This window comes from Onychomys torridus, chromosome X, assembly GCF_903995425.1.
Source record: "Onychomys torridus chromosome X, mOncTor1.1, whole genome shotgun sequence".
In the NCBI taxonomy this organism is placed as follows: Eukaryota; Metazoa; Chordata; class Mammalia; order Rodentia; family Cricetidae; genus Onychomys; species Onychomys torridus.
In genome coordinates this window covers 60,074,759-60,089,554 of record NC_050466.1, presented here as the reverse complement: position 1 = coordinate 60,089,554, position 14,796 = coordinate 60,074,759, and the positions used below count along the sequence as shown (strand labels likewise).

At 45.8% G+C, this 14,796-nt stretch overlaps 1 protein-coding gene across 1 annotated transcript; it reads right to left on the bottom strand.

Moving 5' to 3' along the window:
* Positions 1-13,232: 13,232 nt before the first annotated feature.
* On the bottom strand, positions 13,233-14,460 carry LOC118574344 (E3 ubiquitin-protein ligase RNF138-like). Its single transcript, XM_036175207.1, has one exon. It carries the CDS (start codon positions 14,185-14,187, stop codon positions 13,321-13,323), a length of 867 nt encoding a protein of 288 aa, XP_036031100.1. The 5' UTR covers positions 14,188-14,460; the 3' UTR covers positions 13,233-13,320.
* Positions 14,461-14,796: the final 336 nt, after the last annotated feature.

Here is a 14,796-nt window from a genome sequence, read left to right as displayed (position 1 = left end):
CAGTCCCCAGTGACATCCCTGATGGACCCTCCTTTGTGGTCATTTGAATCTGTGCTTAACTTCCAAGCTTCTCTACCACCAGCCATCCTTCGACCTGACAACTCTGCTCCCACCCCCCTGTCTTTGCTACTTCCCCCTCCTCCTTCCTCTCCATCTTCAGACCTACCCCCAACAGCTCCTACAACACACCCAGATACACTCTTGTCCTAATGCGATAGCTCAAGACCTTTGTGTAGGAAATTAGTTAAAACTCACCTCTTCTCTCTCAGAGGGCATCCTTTCCCTTTGTGGTGTCACTAATGGGGACTTTGGCATTATCCAGCTATATATCCATGTGTCTGACCTGAAAACAAATGCCTTGGGTCCAGCCCACCATTTATATTCCCTGCAGTCTCCTGTCCGGCCTACACTTCTGGACTTCCTTCCTCTTCCCTGGCCCTCAGTCCTTCAAAAAAAAAATCCCTTTGCTGTGAATTGTTTTCCAGGCGGTCAGATGCCTTGGCACCCCAAACTGCAATTACATACAGGATTTGGAAGCAGAGATTTTTGACTGTGTATTATTTTCTGTGTTGCTTTTTCTTGCTTATACAAGATAGTTTGCTGCCCAAGGTGATTGGGAATTTTGTTGTCTTGGCCAGTTCTTGCTGGAATGTAAGATTCTGTAACTCTAGGGTTCATCTGAAATCAAGACAAAAAGGTATAAAAAGAGCCCTTTAAAAAAATCCAAGCAGTAATAAAGTCTGCCTAGGACCTGCAACAGACAAGAGCTGTATACTTTAACAGTGTGTTGTGGACAGGTTATCTTAGATTGTTACCTTACCTTTTGATAAGTTACTAAACGTGTTTGTTCTGTTGCTCTGTTTCATGACATTATAGAAGGAAATAAAGTTAAAAACCAGTGAATGGGAGAGAGAACAATGTATAGAAGCCTATAAGCATGAGCTATATTTTTGGTAAGGGAAGTATTGTACGAACATTTTTGCTGTGGCGATAAGCACGGGTCTGTTCACTCTAGCTAGGGTACTCATGACAAAGTGAAGCAGGCGTCCTACTCAAGTCTTGCTTTGGAAGCTGATGATTCCAGTTAGAAGAGTTGCTTATAGGAGCAGAGGTGAGGGGTCATTTACAGGGGCTGGGGCAGCACACAGGTGACTGCACTAGTGAAGAAAAATGACAGTGTCTTTCCCAACAACCATTAATTGCCAATAGAGCCTCAGGGAAAGGTGCTGCCTCCTGAGCCCCTCCCACCCAGCAAACACTAACTGCCTACACATTCTTGAGGATGAGCAAGGTCACATGAGCCTCTCCCCTCTCCACAGTGGGTCATTAATGGCTCAGTATTGCACAGTTTTCCTGTGGGTTAACTACAAATGTTAAGAGTTCAAGCAGACAACGGCCATTGCATGCTCAGAAGACAGCATTCCACCCCTTCCTCCATCTCTTACACTCAGTGATGTTTCCTGAGCCTTGGAAGAGGTGACATAGATGTCTCTCTGCTCTGGACCAAGCTAGGGCTAAGGGGGCCCCACTGTCACCTGTTGTGCCTGCACAGGACCTCTGGGCCCAAGCTGCAGCTAGCTGCTGCCTCTCCATTGAGAATTGTGGCTACTGGGAACACCTCAGTTTAGTTTCTTGCAACAGAGACACATACACAGCTAAGTCTGGGGGAATAACTGCCTACCTTTGGAACAAATTTAGTCTTTCCACCTATCCTGCTCTATGGTTTATAACTTCACAAACATTCTTGTGGGGTTTAAAGCCTTCTAGACACTCACAAGCACTGAATTTGGTTGTCAATCTTTTTTTTTTATTTTTTTATTTTTTATTTTGGAGCTGAGGCTCAAACCCGGGGCCTTGCGCTTGCTAGGCAAGTGCTCTACCACTGAGCTAAATCCCCAACCCCAATCTTTTTTTCTTATAACACTCCAGCTCTACACAAATCTTACCATATTTGCTTTGGAGTGACCTACACAGGCCCCTCTGTGTCCCTTTTCTTTGTCTCATCCCTTCTTGGTTCCTTTTGCACTTTCTGCTACCAATTTACATGCCAGTCTGTGTCATTCAGACCTGCTAGGCTCTCTCCTATCTTGTACAGATCATGACCCTCCTGTGTTGGTTATGTTGTATTGTTTGTTTTTGGTTTGGTTTGGTTGCCAAGTTGATAGGAACTACAGTTATCTAAGAGAGAACCTCAATTAAGAAAGCGCCTCAGCCTTTAATCCCAGCACTAGGGAGGCAGAAGCAGGCAGATCTCTGTGAGTTTGAGGCCAGCCTGGTCTACAGAGTGAGTTCCAGGACAGCCAGAACTATACAGAGAAACCCTGTCTCAAGAAACCGAAAAGAAAAAAGAAAAGAATGCCTCCATCACATTGGCCTGTAGGCAAGTCTGTGGTTTTCTTGATTGTTGGTAGCTCACTGTGCATTGATCCTGGCAGGGGGCGGGGTATAAGAAAGTTACCTGAGCATGAGCCTGGAGAACAAGCCAGTAAGCTGCATTTCTTCATGGTTTCTGCCTCTGCTCCTCCTTGAGACCCTGCCCTGGATCTTCCCCCATAATGAAATGGGATCAGCACACATAAGTCAAACAAACCCATTCTTTCCTCAAGCTGCTTTTAGTCCTAGTGTTTATCACAGCAACAGAAAATTAACTGGGACACCACCATTGGTCTCCACAAAGCCACTAAAAGCCCCAGTCTCAGGATCCCTGCTGAATTAACTTCATTCCTAATTGTGGAAACCGTGCTACTAGGTCTGGAGAAATGGACATCCAGTACCACCTCCCTCATGACAACAAGTTTCTTCAGTAATGCCTGTCTGCCAGTCCCTGATATGGATGGGACCCTCTGCCAGGGATAAGCAAGTGTTCCAAATAGCTCCTATGAGCTAGTGTATCATATTTAATTTTCCTCATATTGTCTCAGGCTATACAGCCTTCGTCTTAAGGAGGGATGAGGGCTTACATTGCTCAGTTTCTCCACTTCCAGGGCACTCGGACTGATTCCGTCTGCCACCATGGCCTATCATGAGCCAGGCTGTGAAAGGCTTACTCATTTCTCATTTAAAGGCCTTTCCCAGTTCCTGTACTGGGACATTATTAAGGTCTCCATTTGTTTGCCACTGTCCCTTCCTTAGTGTTAAAGGTTGGTCGTAAAGGTCACCTCTACCGCTTCCAGTTCTCTTCCTCCTCAAAGTCCAATTCTTTCCGTAGGTTCCATGGGGGGGGGGGGCCCAAGGAAAGATTATTTAGCACAGATCTAATTTGAAACTCTCCCTTTTTCCTTCATTCCTTCTATTGCCCTGCCAGCTATAAGAAAAGACAATCTGATACCTCCACCTCATTCTCTTTATTTTTTTATTCATTTTTTTTCCTGCCAGTTCAGAGGTTATTGCACAGACTAGCACCTGGACCTTCCCCCTTGTGTAAACAAATTCTCCGCAGGCAAACAGCTTGGCCTGGTTGCATTCTTGTTGCATTGAGCAAGGACCATGTGACTAACACCACAGACTGCTTAATATCCCACTCTATCGTGCTATTTGCACAGGCTGGAAAACATTCTCCAAACCATCAGCCATTTTGAAGGTGACTCCCCTCCCTGTGCTCCCTGGTGGATCACACACAAGGAGGCTTATCATTCCATTCCACTTAGAGGAAGATGGCCTTCTTGGAGTTCCCACCTTCAGAAGGAGCAGCCTTAGTTGCGTGTCTTTTTCCCACAGCAAGGACAATGCAACTGCCACTGTAACAAGAGGACACGGCATTCTATGCACAGTGGGAAAGGGCAGCACTGTGGGACTGCTCCTCAAGACACTCCACCCTCACACAGCGTATTGCATGTCTCAATTGCATGTCTCATCACTCACAGCAGAGACAGTGCAAGTAAGTGTTCCTTAACTCATCTGTGCTTCTGCCATGCCCCACTCTGAGTGCTAAGTGTCACATGGACTTTTTCTTGTGACAAAATGTCCATTCACCCCAGGAATGTCACTAGTGACCAGCCAATGAAACAACTCCAACTACCTTTATTTTGGTGAACCAGTGAGTTTAATTGGGTTTCTTATAGGAGCAGGAGTGAGGGGCTATTACAGGAAGAACATGGACAACTTACAAGTGGCCACTCCAGTTGTTAATTGCCTCTACCTTCTCAGAGAGGAATGGGGACTAGTAAGTGCTTCCCCTAGCAACTGTCAGCTGCCTGAAATTCTTTGGGAAGGGAATGAGGCCTTTTCATCCCTCCATGATTAAATGGTAATGGGCTCAACCTTGCCCAGCTCCCGTGCAGGTGATGACAACTTCCTGGATTTCAAGGGAGCAATAGCCATTTTATGACTGGAGAACAGTGTTCTATAACAGATAATCAAAAGGAAGACAGATTGGGTTTTGGTTTTTTTGTTTGTTTGTTTTTGTTTTTTTGATAAAGACTTTTGTATGGTGAAATAAGATTTTGCCCTAGGGTAAGATGGCTGACCAAAATGGAGAAAGAACTATGAAGACAAAGCCAGAACCCTTAAGCACATTTCAGAAAGTCTGAGTAAATCATCCAAGATTTGTGAAGGCTAAAACTTAAAGGTGGTATATGTATGATAATTTAAGGTAAATAAATTTTCTAAAGTCAAAGTCAGGTACATTGATATAAAACTACAATCTGGTCCTCTGATTAACAGTGATTCTCTCTTAAAGAACAAGGATTTGGAAGGTGTCGAGGCTTAGGACCCCAACACAAGTGTTCTCTGAGACTAGTGCTGCTCAGTCTTCATCAGAGAAGCTTCTTTTTGCAGGGGGCAGTGGCTAATGCAGAGCCTCACAACTGGTGAATGTAAAAAGCAAGTGTGGAGTGCTTGGCCCTAAGCTAGACATCTATGTCTCCTCCTTGGAGACTCGGGGAGCATCCAGAAGAGAGAACAGCAAGAATGTAAGAGCCAGAGGTTGGAAAGGGTGCTGCACATTGTCTTCTGGACACTGTACTCAGGAACTCACTCGCCATTTTGTCATCCATGGGAAAGAGCTAATAAGGTCATGGGGGAGGGAGTTATCCATGTTTCAATAAATAAGGCCAAGTCCCTAAAAGTAACTCCTAGGTAGTTTTGACTGACTTTAACAATAAAGAAAAGTGGTTAGTTTTTAGTCACCTACCTGGTCTTGAACACCCAACTGAAATGTATAACTCAAAATAAAGTGATTATGAAGGTCATAAAACAAAAGTCTACCGAGAACTGCCTGGGTCTCTCATTCTGATCCTGTTCAGCCAGGGGATCTGCAGCTCATAAAGCCCTGCAGTCCTTCAGTGCCTGGCCTCAGGCAATTTTAAAGGGGCAATATTCCAATGGTAATCAAACTCCACAGAATTACTGGCTAGGTTTACCTCTTTCTGATATCGCTCTATTTTTCAGAAAGCACTCAAATAAGAGACAAGAGAACCCCCCATTGAAACAGTAAACCAATTAAGAACTTACTCTTTCTCTTCAAAAAATACCCTAAGGGTCAACTTCAGGTAAGTCTGTCCATAGCTCCTCCTTTTAAGATTATGTCTCTTTTTGTTTGGTTGGTTGGTTGGTTAGTTTTGTCAAGACAGAGTTTCTTTGGGTAATAGCTCTGGCTGTCCTGGAACTCACTCTATAGACCAGGTTGGCCCTAAACTCACAGAGATCCACCTGCCTCTGCCTCCCAATTGCTAGGATTAAAGGCTCGCACCACCACCTGGCTCTGGAGATGTTCTGACAGCACTTCTTCTCACCCTTACCTGTGCCCCACCAGGCAAATCATTACTGCCATAAAATTCCTTTCAAGGGGCTGGAGAGCTAGCTTGGTGCTGAAGAGCATCTGTGCTCTTTCAGAGCACCAGTTTTATCTGAGCACCCAGACAGGCAGCTCAAAACTGCCTGTAACTCCACCTCTAGGGAATCCCATGCTCTCTTGGCCTCTCCAGGCTCCTTCACACACATCTCTCTCTCTCTCTCTCTCTCTCTCTCTCTCTCTCTCTCTCTCTCTCTCTCACACACACACACACACACACACACACACACACACACATTAAAATTTTAGGTTGAAAAAAATGAGCTCTGAAACTTCCTTTCAGCAGTTCTTATCTTTTGTCAAAACAAATCTGTGCAGATCTGATCAATGAAACTGTATCCCTCTGTTGGTATCTCCTCTGTTGCTGAAATCCTCATCACAATTGTTTTTCTCAGGCTTATCCTCAGCCTTGCCCACTGTGGCCAGTCATTCAGTCTTTAGTACATAACCCCTAACTCCTCCTATGAACCTATAGCCTGGCCAGCATAGAGGAACTATGATGGAGAAAGGTTGGCAGATATATTTCACTCATGTGTGTCCATGAAACGAGCTCAAATATCTACTAGCTCTGGTGAATACTTTCATAGGGTAGATATAGGTGTTCCTCACTGAAACAGAAGGGGCCTCAGAGGTAATACTGTCTGTATAGAGCATGTTATTCCTCCCTCTGGGCTCCCCTAGTCCCTAATGTCTGAAAACAGCCTGATTTTTATTTCCAATATCACCTGGGGAGTAAGTAATGCTCTAAAAATTAAGTTCTTGGCACCATCAATCTTCTAAAAGGATCAAGGTAATATAACGACATCGTAGAATAAGCTCCTTCCAGACTCAAGATTTCTTGGCCCAGTTGTCTCCCAATTACACTTTAAGATTTCTGCATTAACCCCACATCCTCAATCCACCTCAGCCCTTTGAAGCACTTTACAGTAGGCCCTTCCTCCAAATGGACTTCCTTTCAATCCAGAGACTCATTAACTGTCACAGTGTGTTGGTAGACCGCATTGGGACAAAGTGCCAAAGCCATCACTGAATACCAAGATCAGTGGAGCCCCAGGCCTGACTACCTCTTTGTGATGTCCTCCTGACATTAACCTGGAAGAGTAAGTCTGTCTCACGGTCCCACAGCATAAAAGGAAGCTGTCTGGACTGAACACTATCAAGTCCCATTCACATCTCCAACTGAAGTCCATTTATAAGGCTGTCACTATGGGTTAATTTGCTGTTTCAGCCCCAGAAGTTCAAACAGCCTATTCTTGTGGACCTTTTGGAGAGCTCCATCTCCTTTTTTAATAGTTGTTTTTTTAACATTTATTCGTGTGTGTGTGTGTGTGTGTGTGTGTGTGTGTGTGTGTGTGACCCTAATGAGTAATCACAGTTCTTTCTCTCACCTTTTGGAGTTTTGTGATAAAATTTTATAAAGCATTTTCTTCCTATCCTGTGGTTGTCCCACAGTACCCAAGCCTTTTCATGGAATTTTAGCCCAGAACTGTTCCTCTAGGAAAACTTCCTACATTATTATTTCCCCACAGCCATCACTTACCTCAAGTCATGAGCCCTGGCTTTACTTCTATTGAATATATATCTGGGCTCCTATATTGTATCTAGGGTTTCTTTGCATCCTGATAATCACTATTTTTATGCTCTTCATCTGCCATCCTCAAATCACTCTGCAATGGCATCTCTGATATGTTTTCTGCTCTTCTCTGTCTTAGCATCCTCTGACTTCCCCTAAAGGATAACTAATATGGTGGCAGTACTGTAATCAGAGGCTTACTAACTGGTGTGTTGCTCATGTCCCTCTCTTATGGAACTAACCCCTCTCCCAGGGTTGGTCCTTGGTCCTCGCTTGGATTGGAGACAAAGTACCCAAAAAGAGAAATTTGCTGCAGTTACCTCTCCTGAGTAACTTACAAACTATTTCAAGTCTCAAAACAACCACGAGCTGCCTCCTGGCAATCCTGGCTTGTGTTGCTGGTGTCTCTTGCCTCCTGTTCCTGCTACAGCATAAAGACAACAACAACTGTAACTCAAGGGTTTAACTCACTATGCACTGCAGAATCCCTGGCTCAAAAATGCTAGGAAGTTCTTCTAGACAGAGTTGGAGTTTCTTGGGTCCTATATTCACCTTCTTGATGACTTTCTGCTCTGTGTCTTGAGCCCCTGTTTATTTAGCCTTCAGATAGATAGAACTGCTATGTTCTTAATAACAAGACTTTAAGTCCTAGGGGGTGAGTCTCAAGGATGTCAACATTACCATTGATTATCTATAACTGCCTCCCACCAGCAGGGATCTCCTGATCCTGTGTCATCATCTGAACTCTGATCTCCTGCAATAGTTATTCTTGCCTTCTCTAAAGTGCCTCTAGAGCAGTGGTTCTCAATCTGTGAGTTGTGATCCCTTTCTGGTCAAACAACGCTTTTGACCTCTGCCTGAATGACTACATATACCCTACACACGTGTACACCATTCTCTTAAAATGTCTCTGTGCTTAGAATTTCTCTTTACTGTCTTCTCTGATGCACTATACTGACATCTACTTCTCTACCTTCATCTGTACTTGGTGAATTTATTCCCGCTTGTGGATCCCTGACCTGTCAATACATAAGAAGAGAAGAGAAGAGAAGAGAAGAGAAGGGAAGGGAAGGGAAGGGAAGGGAAGGGAAGGGAAGGGAAGGAAGGAAGGAAGGAAGGAAGAAAGGAAGAGGTGGGGAGGGAAAGAAAAGGGAAGGGAAAAGAAGGGGGCAAGAGAGAAGAAAAAAGAGAAGAGAGGGTGGCAGGGGAGAGAATAGGAAAAGCAAGAAAATCTGGAACCCAGTGCAAATAAGGAGGTTTTGGCTATGGAATAGGATTTAGGGATAATAGATGGCTGGTGGTGCTCACGATTGCTGGGAATCTTGGTCCTGTGGTATGCAGGCATCACAAACTGTTGTCACGTTATCCAGACAGTTTTAAGAGGATTGGTCAGGCTGCACTGTACAAGTGTGTATGTCTGAGCTGAGATAGCAAAAGAAATGTCTTTTCTAGTCATGTCTCCTACTTTCTTTAAGTAGATGTGAAGGGAAGGCCCAGAGTGTCTTCATATTAGGGCCCAAGAAATTAACTCAAGCCAGAAAGGAGACACAAGACCACTTCCAAAGAGAAGACACAAAGCCAGACTCTAGTCTATTCATACTCTCTGTAGGGATTGATCACAAGAGCTCACTGACATGGCTAGAAGCCATGTAGAAACAAGGTTCTCTAGCAATGGAGTTTATAGGCAAGACTAGTCTAAGTTTAATAGCAAATCATGGAGTAAAAGTAGGTGGGACTGTGGGAGCTTGATCTAAAAGGGAGCCAGGATCACCATGCCTCTCCCTGTTATTTGTGGTGCTGGAGATTGAAGCCAGGGCCTCGTGCTAGCACATTACCACTGAGCCAATGAGCTATATCCCCAGATGAACAAATTTTGATGTCCATGGACACTTTCTGGACCTCTCAATATGGGCAACTAAGTTAAAATGGGTTCTTTTCATAGTACTCAGAGACCACTCTGAAGAATTGGCTCTTTGGCTTCCTATCTCCAGGCCAAGGCTGCTGTGAAGTCCATCCCTCTGCCTCACTCTCCCAACTGCTGGGGAATCCTTATAATGACAAAAAAAGCTAGTGTACATGGAAGGGCACAGAAGATAAGGGCCTCTTAGATGCATGGCATGGCACTGAGGAGCCAATAACGACCTCATAGTGGGCTGGTCACCATCTGGTAGCAAGTACACCTGATTATTCCATGTCAAGGCTCATTCCTAGGACAGTCAGAAAAGGATAAGATGGGAACAAGTTATCCAAGCAGAACTGACCAGACAGTAACCGAGACAGCAAGAGGAGAAAGTAACTTGTGTGGATAGACCAGTAAATGCAGGTGAGAAGCTGAAGAGATGAGGCCAGAGCCAGAGTGTGAGGAGGGTAGATGCTAAAACTATGAGCTTTAAGAACTATAAGAAAATACTTCATGTGAGTAAGGAAGAAAATGCCCTAACTCATCTATCTATCTATCTATCTATCTATCATCTATCTCTACCACACATATTTATTTAGCAAAAATTTTGATATGATATGAAAATGTACATGACTTGGTTTTTTATATTATGATAAAATAGGCCTTCTGGAGTGGGAACAAGTATTGCTATTTTCTCACGTGACCACTATTGCAATACTATTCTGCTGTGCACTGATTGTATCTCCACACATTCCATCACAAGGTCCAGAAAAAGAGCAAAGCCCCACTATATTCCTTGGATGTCCATCTCAACTTCACACCATGGCTCCCCTGTCTCCCATGTGTGCACATACACTGGCAGCTCCAACTCTATCATCACCCCTCATTTGATGACTGACATCAACTGACTTGATTTCTTTCACACACACACACACACACACACACACACACACACACACACACAATATGTTAAAGTAGGCATTCTCCATCAGATGCTCTTAATGGTGTAGGATAAGCTGGTTCTTTGTTGGGAGGTATTTGTGCTAGGCTAGTTAGCAGCAGCCCTAGCCTCTACCCAGATGCCAGTGGTAGCCCCCTCACCAGTTGTAACCAACAGTCCAACTGTCCTTTGGGAAGTCCTTTCTAAAAAGTTCTTGTGCTTTGTTGAAGATGTTGTGCCAGCTGACGTCAAAGGTACATCTTAGCTAACTACTGACTCTGGGGAGGGGAATTCTTTTGTACACATAAAATCGACAAGTCAATAAACTTTTGACGGGCTTTTTCTTTCTTTTTTTATGTCAACATCCATTTTGTTGTTCAAAGAAGCCTTTCCAGTTTGGAACCTATGGAAATGATTCTTGTACAGTCGCATTTGAGATGCCTGTATGGCTAGAAAACTGGATGGAGGGAATAAACAAACACTTGGAGGAGCTCGAGATAATTATTCTGGATAAAAGTTCTGGAGTTATCATTCAATATTCTGGCAGGCAGTACTAAACTGGGCTCAGTGGGAGAAAGAAAGAAAAGAAAGAAAGAAAGAGAGAGTGAGAGAGAGAGGGAGGGAGGGAGGGAGGGAAGGAGGGAGAAAGGAAGGAAGGAAGGAAGGAAGGAAGGAAGGAAGGAAGGAAGAAAGGAAGGAAGGAAGGAAGGAAGGAAGGAAGGAAGGAAGGAAGGAAGGAAGGAGAGACAGACAGACAGACATGAAGGTAGGAGGTAGATGTGTTGGGGTGTCCAGGGGGAGTGGGAGGGGGCAGTTGGTTGGAGAGACTCTAGATACATTGTATACATGTATAAATTTTCCAAGGAATAAATGAAAGATTTTTTTTTAAATCAGGAGCTCAAAAAGTCTCCAGTGGTGTTACCCTACACAGGACCCTTTACAACTTGCCAGGCAGGATGGCCAGATGGCAAAATGGTGGGTATGACTGTAATGGGGGTGACTAACTGCTCTCTGAATTTTAGACCCACTTTACAGGAGGAGAAATCCACGCCTGATAACATAAACCTGGTAAAAGCCCATGGCTGGGACAGTCCTAGGCCCTAGCGAGGAACCTACTACTGTTGTTTTGCTGTATGCACATGATGTCAAGCCCGAATCTGAATATTTGCAGTTATACCCATAGATTGGTGCTACTCTCAGCCTTGATCAGAGGCGCTTTGGATTGAAATGGGCAGTGATTCATGCAGAAACTCATAACTGGTGAACGTGCTGCGAAAACTGACTACTGACTGCTCGCTCATCCCTAAATGAGACATCTGGATCACCTCCTGCCAGGCTCAGAGAACACCTAGAAGAGAGAACGGCAAGACAGTAAAGAGCCAGAGGATGAGGAGGAGAGCTGTGAATTGCTGGCTTCTGGGCATGACGTGCCTGTTGCACCCATGGACTCACAGCCGTAGTGGCTACCTTCATAAGACCTGGACAAGACTGGGCGGTCACCGTTTAGTTAGCCCTGGGGGAAGGGGCTCTTAAGCTCTCTCCCCCAGGAGTTTCAGGCAGCTAATGGTGGCCATTGGGAGAGGTGTCATAGTCCTCAGCGGTAGCCACTGCTGAAGTAAAAATCCCCCACTCATTCTCAGGCAGGCAACCTTAATTAAATGCAGTGGACCAAATGAAAGAGATAGGAAAACAGTAAGAGGACTTGCAGGGAAGAAGATGTTGAGTGGGAGGTGGAAGAGGAGAATAGGGGAGCATAGGAGCAAAATACATTGTATTCATGTAATGAAATTGTAAAAAAAAAAAAAAAAGAATTCTTTAGGCAAGAAAAATGCTCTGGCGTTCAGGGCTGGGATGGAAAATGCTTGTCTAGCCTGCACAAAGCCCTAACTTCGTTCCCAACACTGCATAAACTGGCAATGGCAGTGCATACCTGTAATCCCAGCACTTGGGAAATAGAGGCAGAAGGATGAATTGAAGACCAGCCTCCAATACCGGGCCCACACTGAGTTTACTAAGTGGCTTATGTTGTCCCTGTGCCTCGGACAGTGGAAGAGAGACAGGGTAAGGGTTAACCTTCTGAGTCTCTCACAGAACAATTCTGGATAGTTTTGTTTTGTTTCACCAAAGACCTTTCTTTTTAAAATCGGCCTTATTAAGACGATAGACTGAAGAGGCAATTATTTGTAAGGACACGTGTTACAGGGGTCTATCAGCTATAGTTAGCCCTCAGGTTTGTGAGGGTTATTGTTTGTTGCCATTTTTTCTTGGTATATCTTTAAAGTTAACTTTGTAAATTAACATACAAAATCATGCTCCTCGTCATAACATTTTCATTATTATTGTTGTACTCTTCACCCCCATACACACACACTGCCTTCCCCTTCTTTCCAAGTCTCCCCCATCCCTCCTCCCTCCCAAACTCCTCATCCTTTCTGCCCATTCCTCCTCACTCCCATTCCCCCTCCCCTTTCCCACTCCTCTCCCTCCTCCCTGCCCCTCCCCCTCCCCTCATCCCTGTTCTTTCCAATTCCTCCCCCTCCCCTTTCCCACTCCTCTCCCTCCTCCCTGCCCCTCCCCCTCCCCTCATCCCTGTTCTCTCCCATCCCTCCCCCTCCCCTTTCCCACTCCTCTCCCTCCTCCCTGCCCCTCCCCCTCCCCTCATCCCTGTTCTCTCCCATCCCTCCCCCTCCCCTTTCCCACTCCTCTCCCTCCTCCCTGCCCCTCCCCCTCCCCTCATCCCTGTTCTTTCCAATCCCTCCCCCTCCCTTCCCACTCCTCTCCCACCCTCCTCCCTGTCCCTCCTCCTCCTCCTATGTTCTTCTCTCCCACCCTCCTCCTCTATCCCTCCTCCCCTCCCCCTTCCCATTTCCTTCCTGAGCCCCACCCTCCTTTCTTCTCCCCCATCCCTCCTCCTCCTCCTCCTCCTCCCTCCCTCCCTCCCTGGTCTTCTTGTCCAAAGGACTTAAGTTTTAAGGTAACGCGCCTTTGATTTTTAATAAAGAAAATACTAAAATAGGTCAGACTGATTACTTTTATTTAAAACACATCAAGTTATTGAAAGGATGACTTCATGTAAATTGTCCCTTAGGACGATTGTAAAGCTAAAGAGAGTCCCTCTAGATGTTGATATGGAAAGACTCTTCAATAGCAATTTGGTACTGAGTTTCCTCATCCAGTTGAAGATTCACGAAATCTTCGTAGTCAAATTGATGCCTCTGGTTCAGATGACTAACGAAATTTCTCGTCAGTTGAGTAGGGTCGCCCCATGGAAGAGATAGGCAAATTGGGCAAATGACTGGAACAACATGAGCTCTGTGGTTGTTGTTGCAGTGATCCAGCAAACGCTGCCTGGTCATGTTTACTTCCTCACACAGAGGGCAATCAAAGGTGGGCTGATCAGGCGGGCTTGCCTCGCCTTCTTCTTGGTAAGCCTGAGGTGGATGCCTTGCTTCGTTTCCTGAGGTGGATGCCTCGCTGTTGCTGTTGCTGTTGCTGTTGCTGTTGCTGTTGTCCACGGAGTCTGGAGACAGTTGGAATGTTGGAATAGTTGAAGAAACTCCAAACTCATCTTGATACTTCTCGCAAGTTTTGTAGTGTTGTCTCATGCGGTACAGTTCGATACGTTGGGAACAGCAACGGCAATTACCAAGAAAACTTCTCATGATGGTTTCAAGGTCAAGGGCCCTCTCTGGGCACGCTCTCTCTCTTCTAGTCACATTGCCACGGCACAGGGGGCAATGGATCCGGCTCTCCTTCATTGCAGTCAGGAAACATTTTCTGCAGAAAACGTGCTGACAGGCCGCGACCCGAACCGGCGTCTTGAAGACTTCTTGACAGATCGGACAGTAGAAATCATCTTCGGTGTAAGGCGTGGAGGCAGATTCGTCCTCGGCCATGGTGGTGACGAGTGGAGGCCCAAGGCGATGGCGGCTGTCGGCTCGCGGCTGCTGAGGTGGCGGTGGCGGCCCGGAGCTCGACTCCATCGGATCCTCCAAGCGGCGCTTTAGGTCAAGCTGCCTCTCTCCGCGGCCGATCGGTAGACAGGTGGCCCTATGCTGCGGTCCTATTTCACTCCGTTTCTGCCCGGCAGTTGACTGCGCTTCAGAGCAGTGGATCCCCAGCAAATGAACGGTGGCGCTCTGTTCTCATGGGCTTCAGAACCCACCAAATCTGAAGCTCATGGTAGTGGGAATCTTTCCCACTCCGCAAGCCGCTTCCTATGGTTGAGCTCTGGTTGCTGCTGCCTGCCTGCCTGGTGGTCACTGCAGAGTGGATAGCCACATGAGAGCCGGAGGCGGGGTCACAAGGACGGCCTCCATAGCAACCAGCGCGTCGCGCCTTCAGCTGGTTATGACGTAAGCTGCCAGGTCCGTTTACTTTACCAAGATTTTTTTTTTTTTAAGTCCAGCTGGGCCTGGTGGCGCAGGCTTGTAATCCCAGCCAGTAAGGGAGGCTGAGGCAGGATGATCGCGAGTTCAAGGCCAGACTGGGCAACTTAGGGGAGCCCTTGTCTGGAAAAAATAAGAGGTCTGCGGATACAGTTCCAAGACTCCGTTGCATGTACAAAATGCTAGGTTTAATTACTAGCACTG

Coding starts and splice junctions, on each gene's coding strand:
- LOC118574344 (XM_036175207.1), bottom strand. CDS start 14,187: ATGGAGTCGAGCTCCGGGCCGCCACCGCCACCTCAGCAGCCGCGAGCC.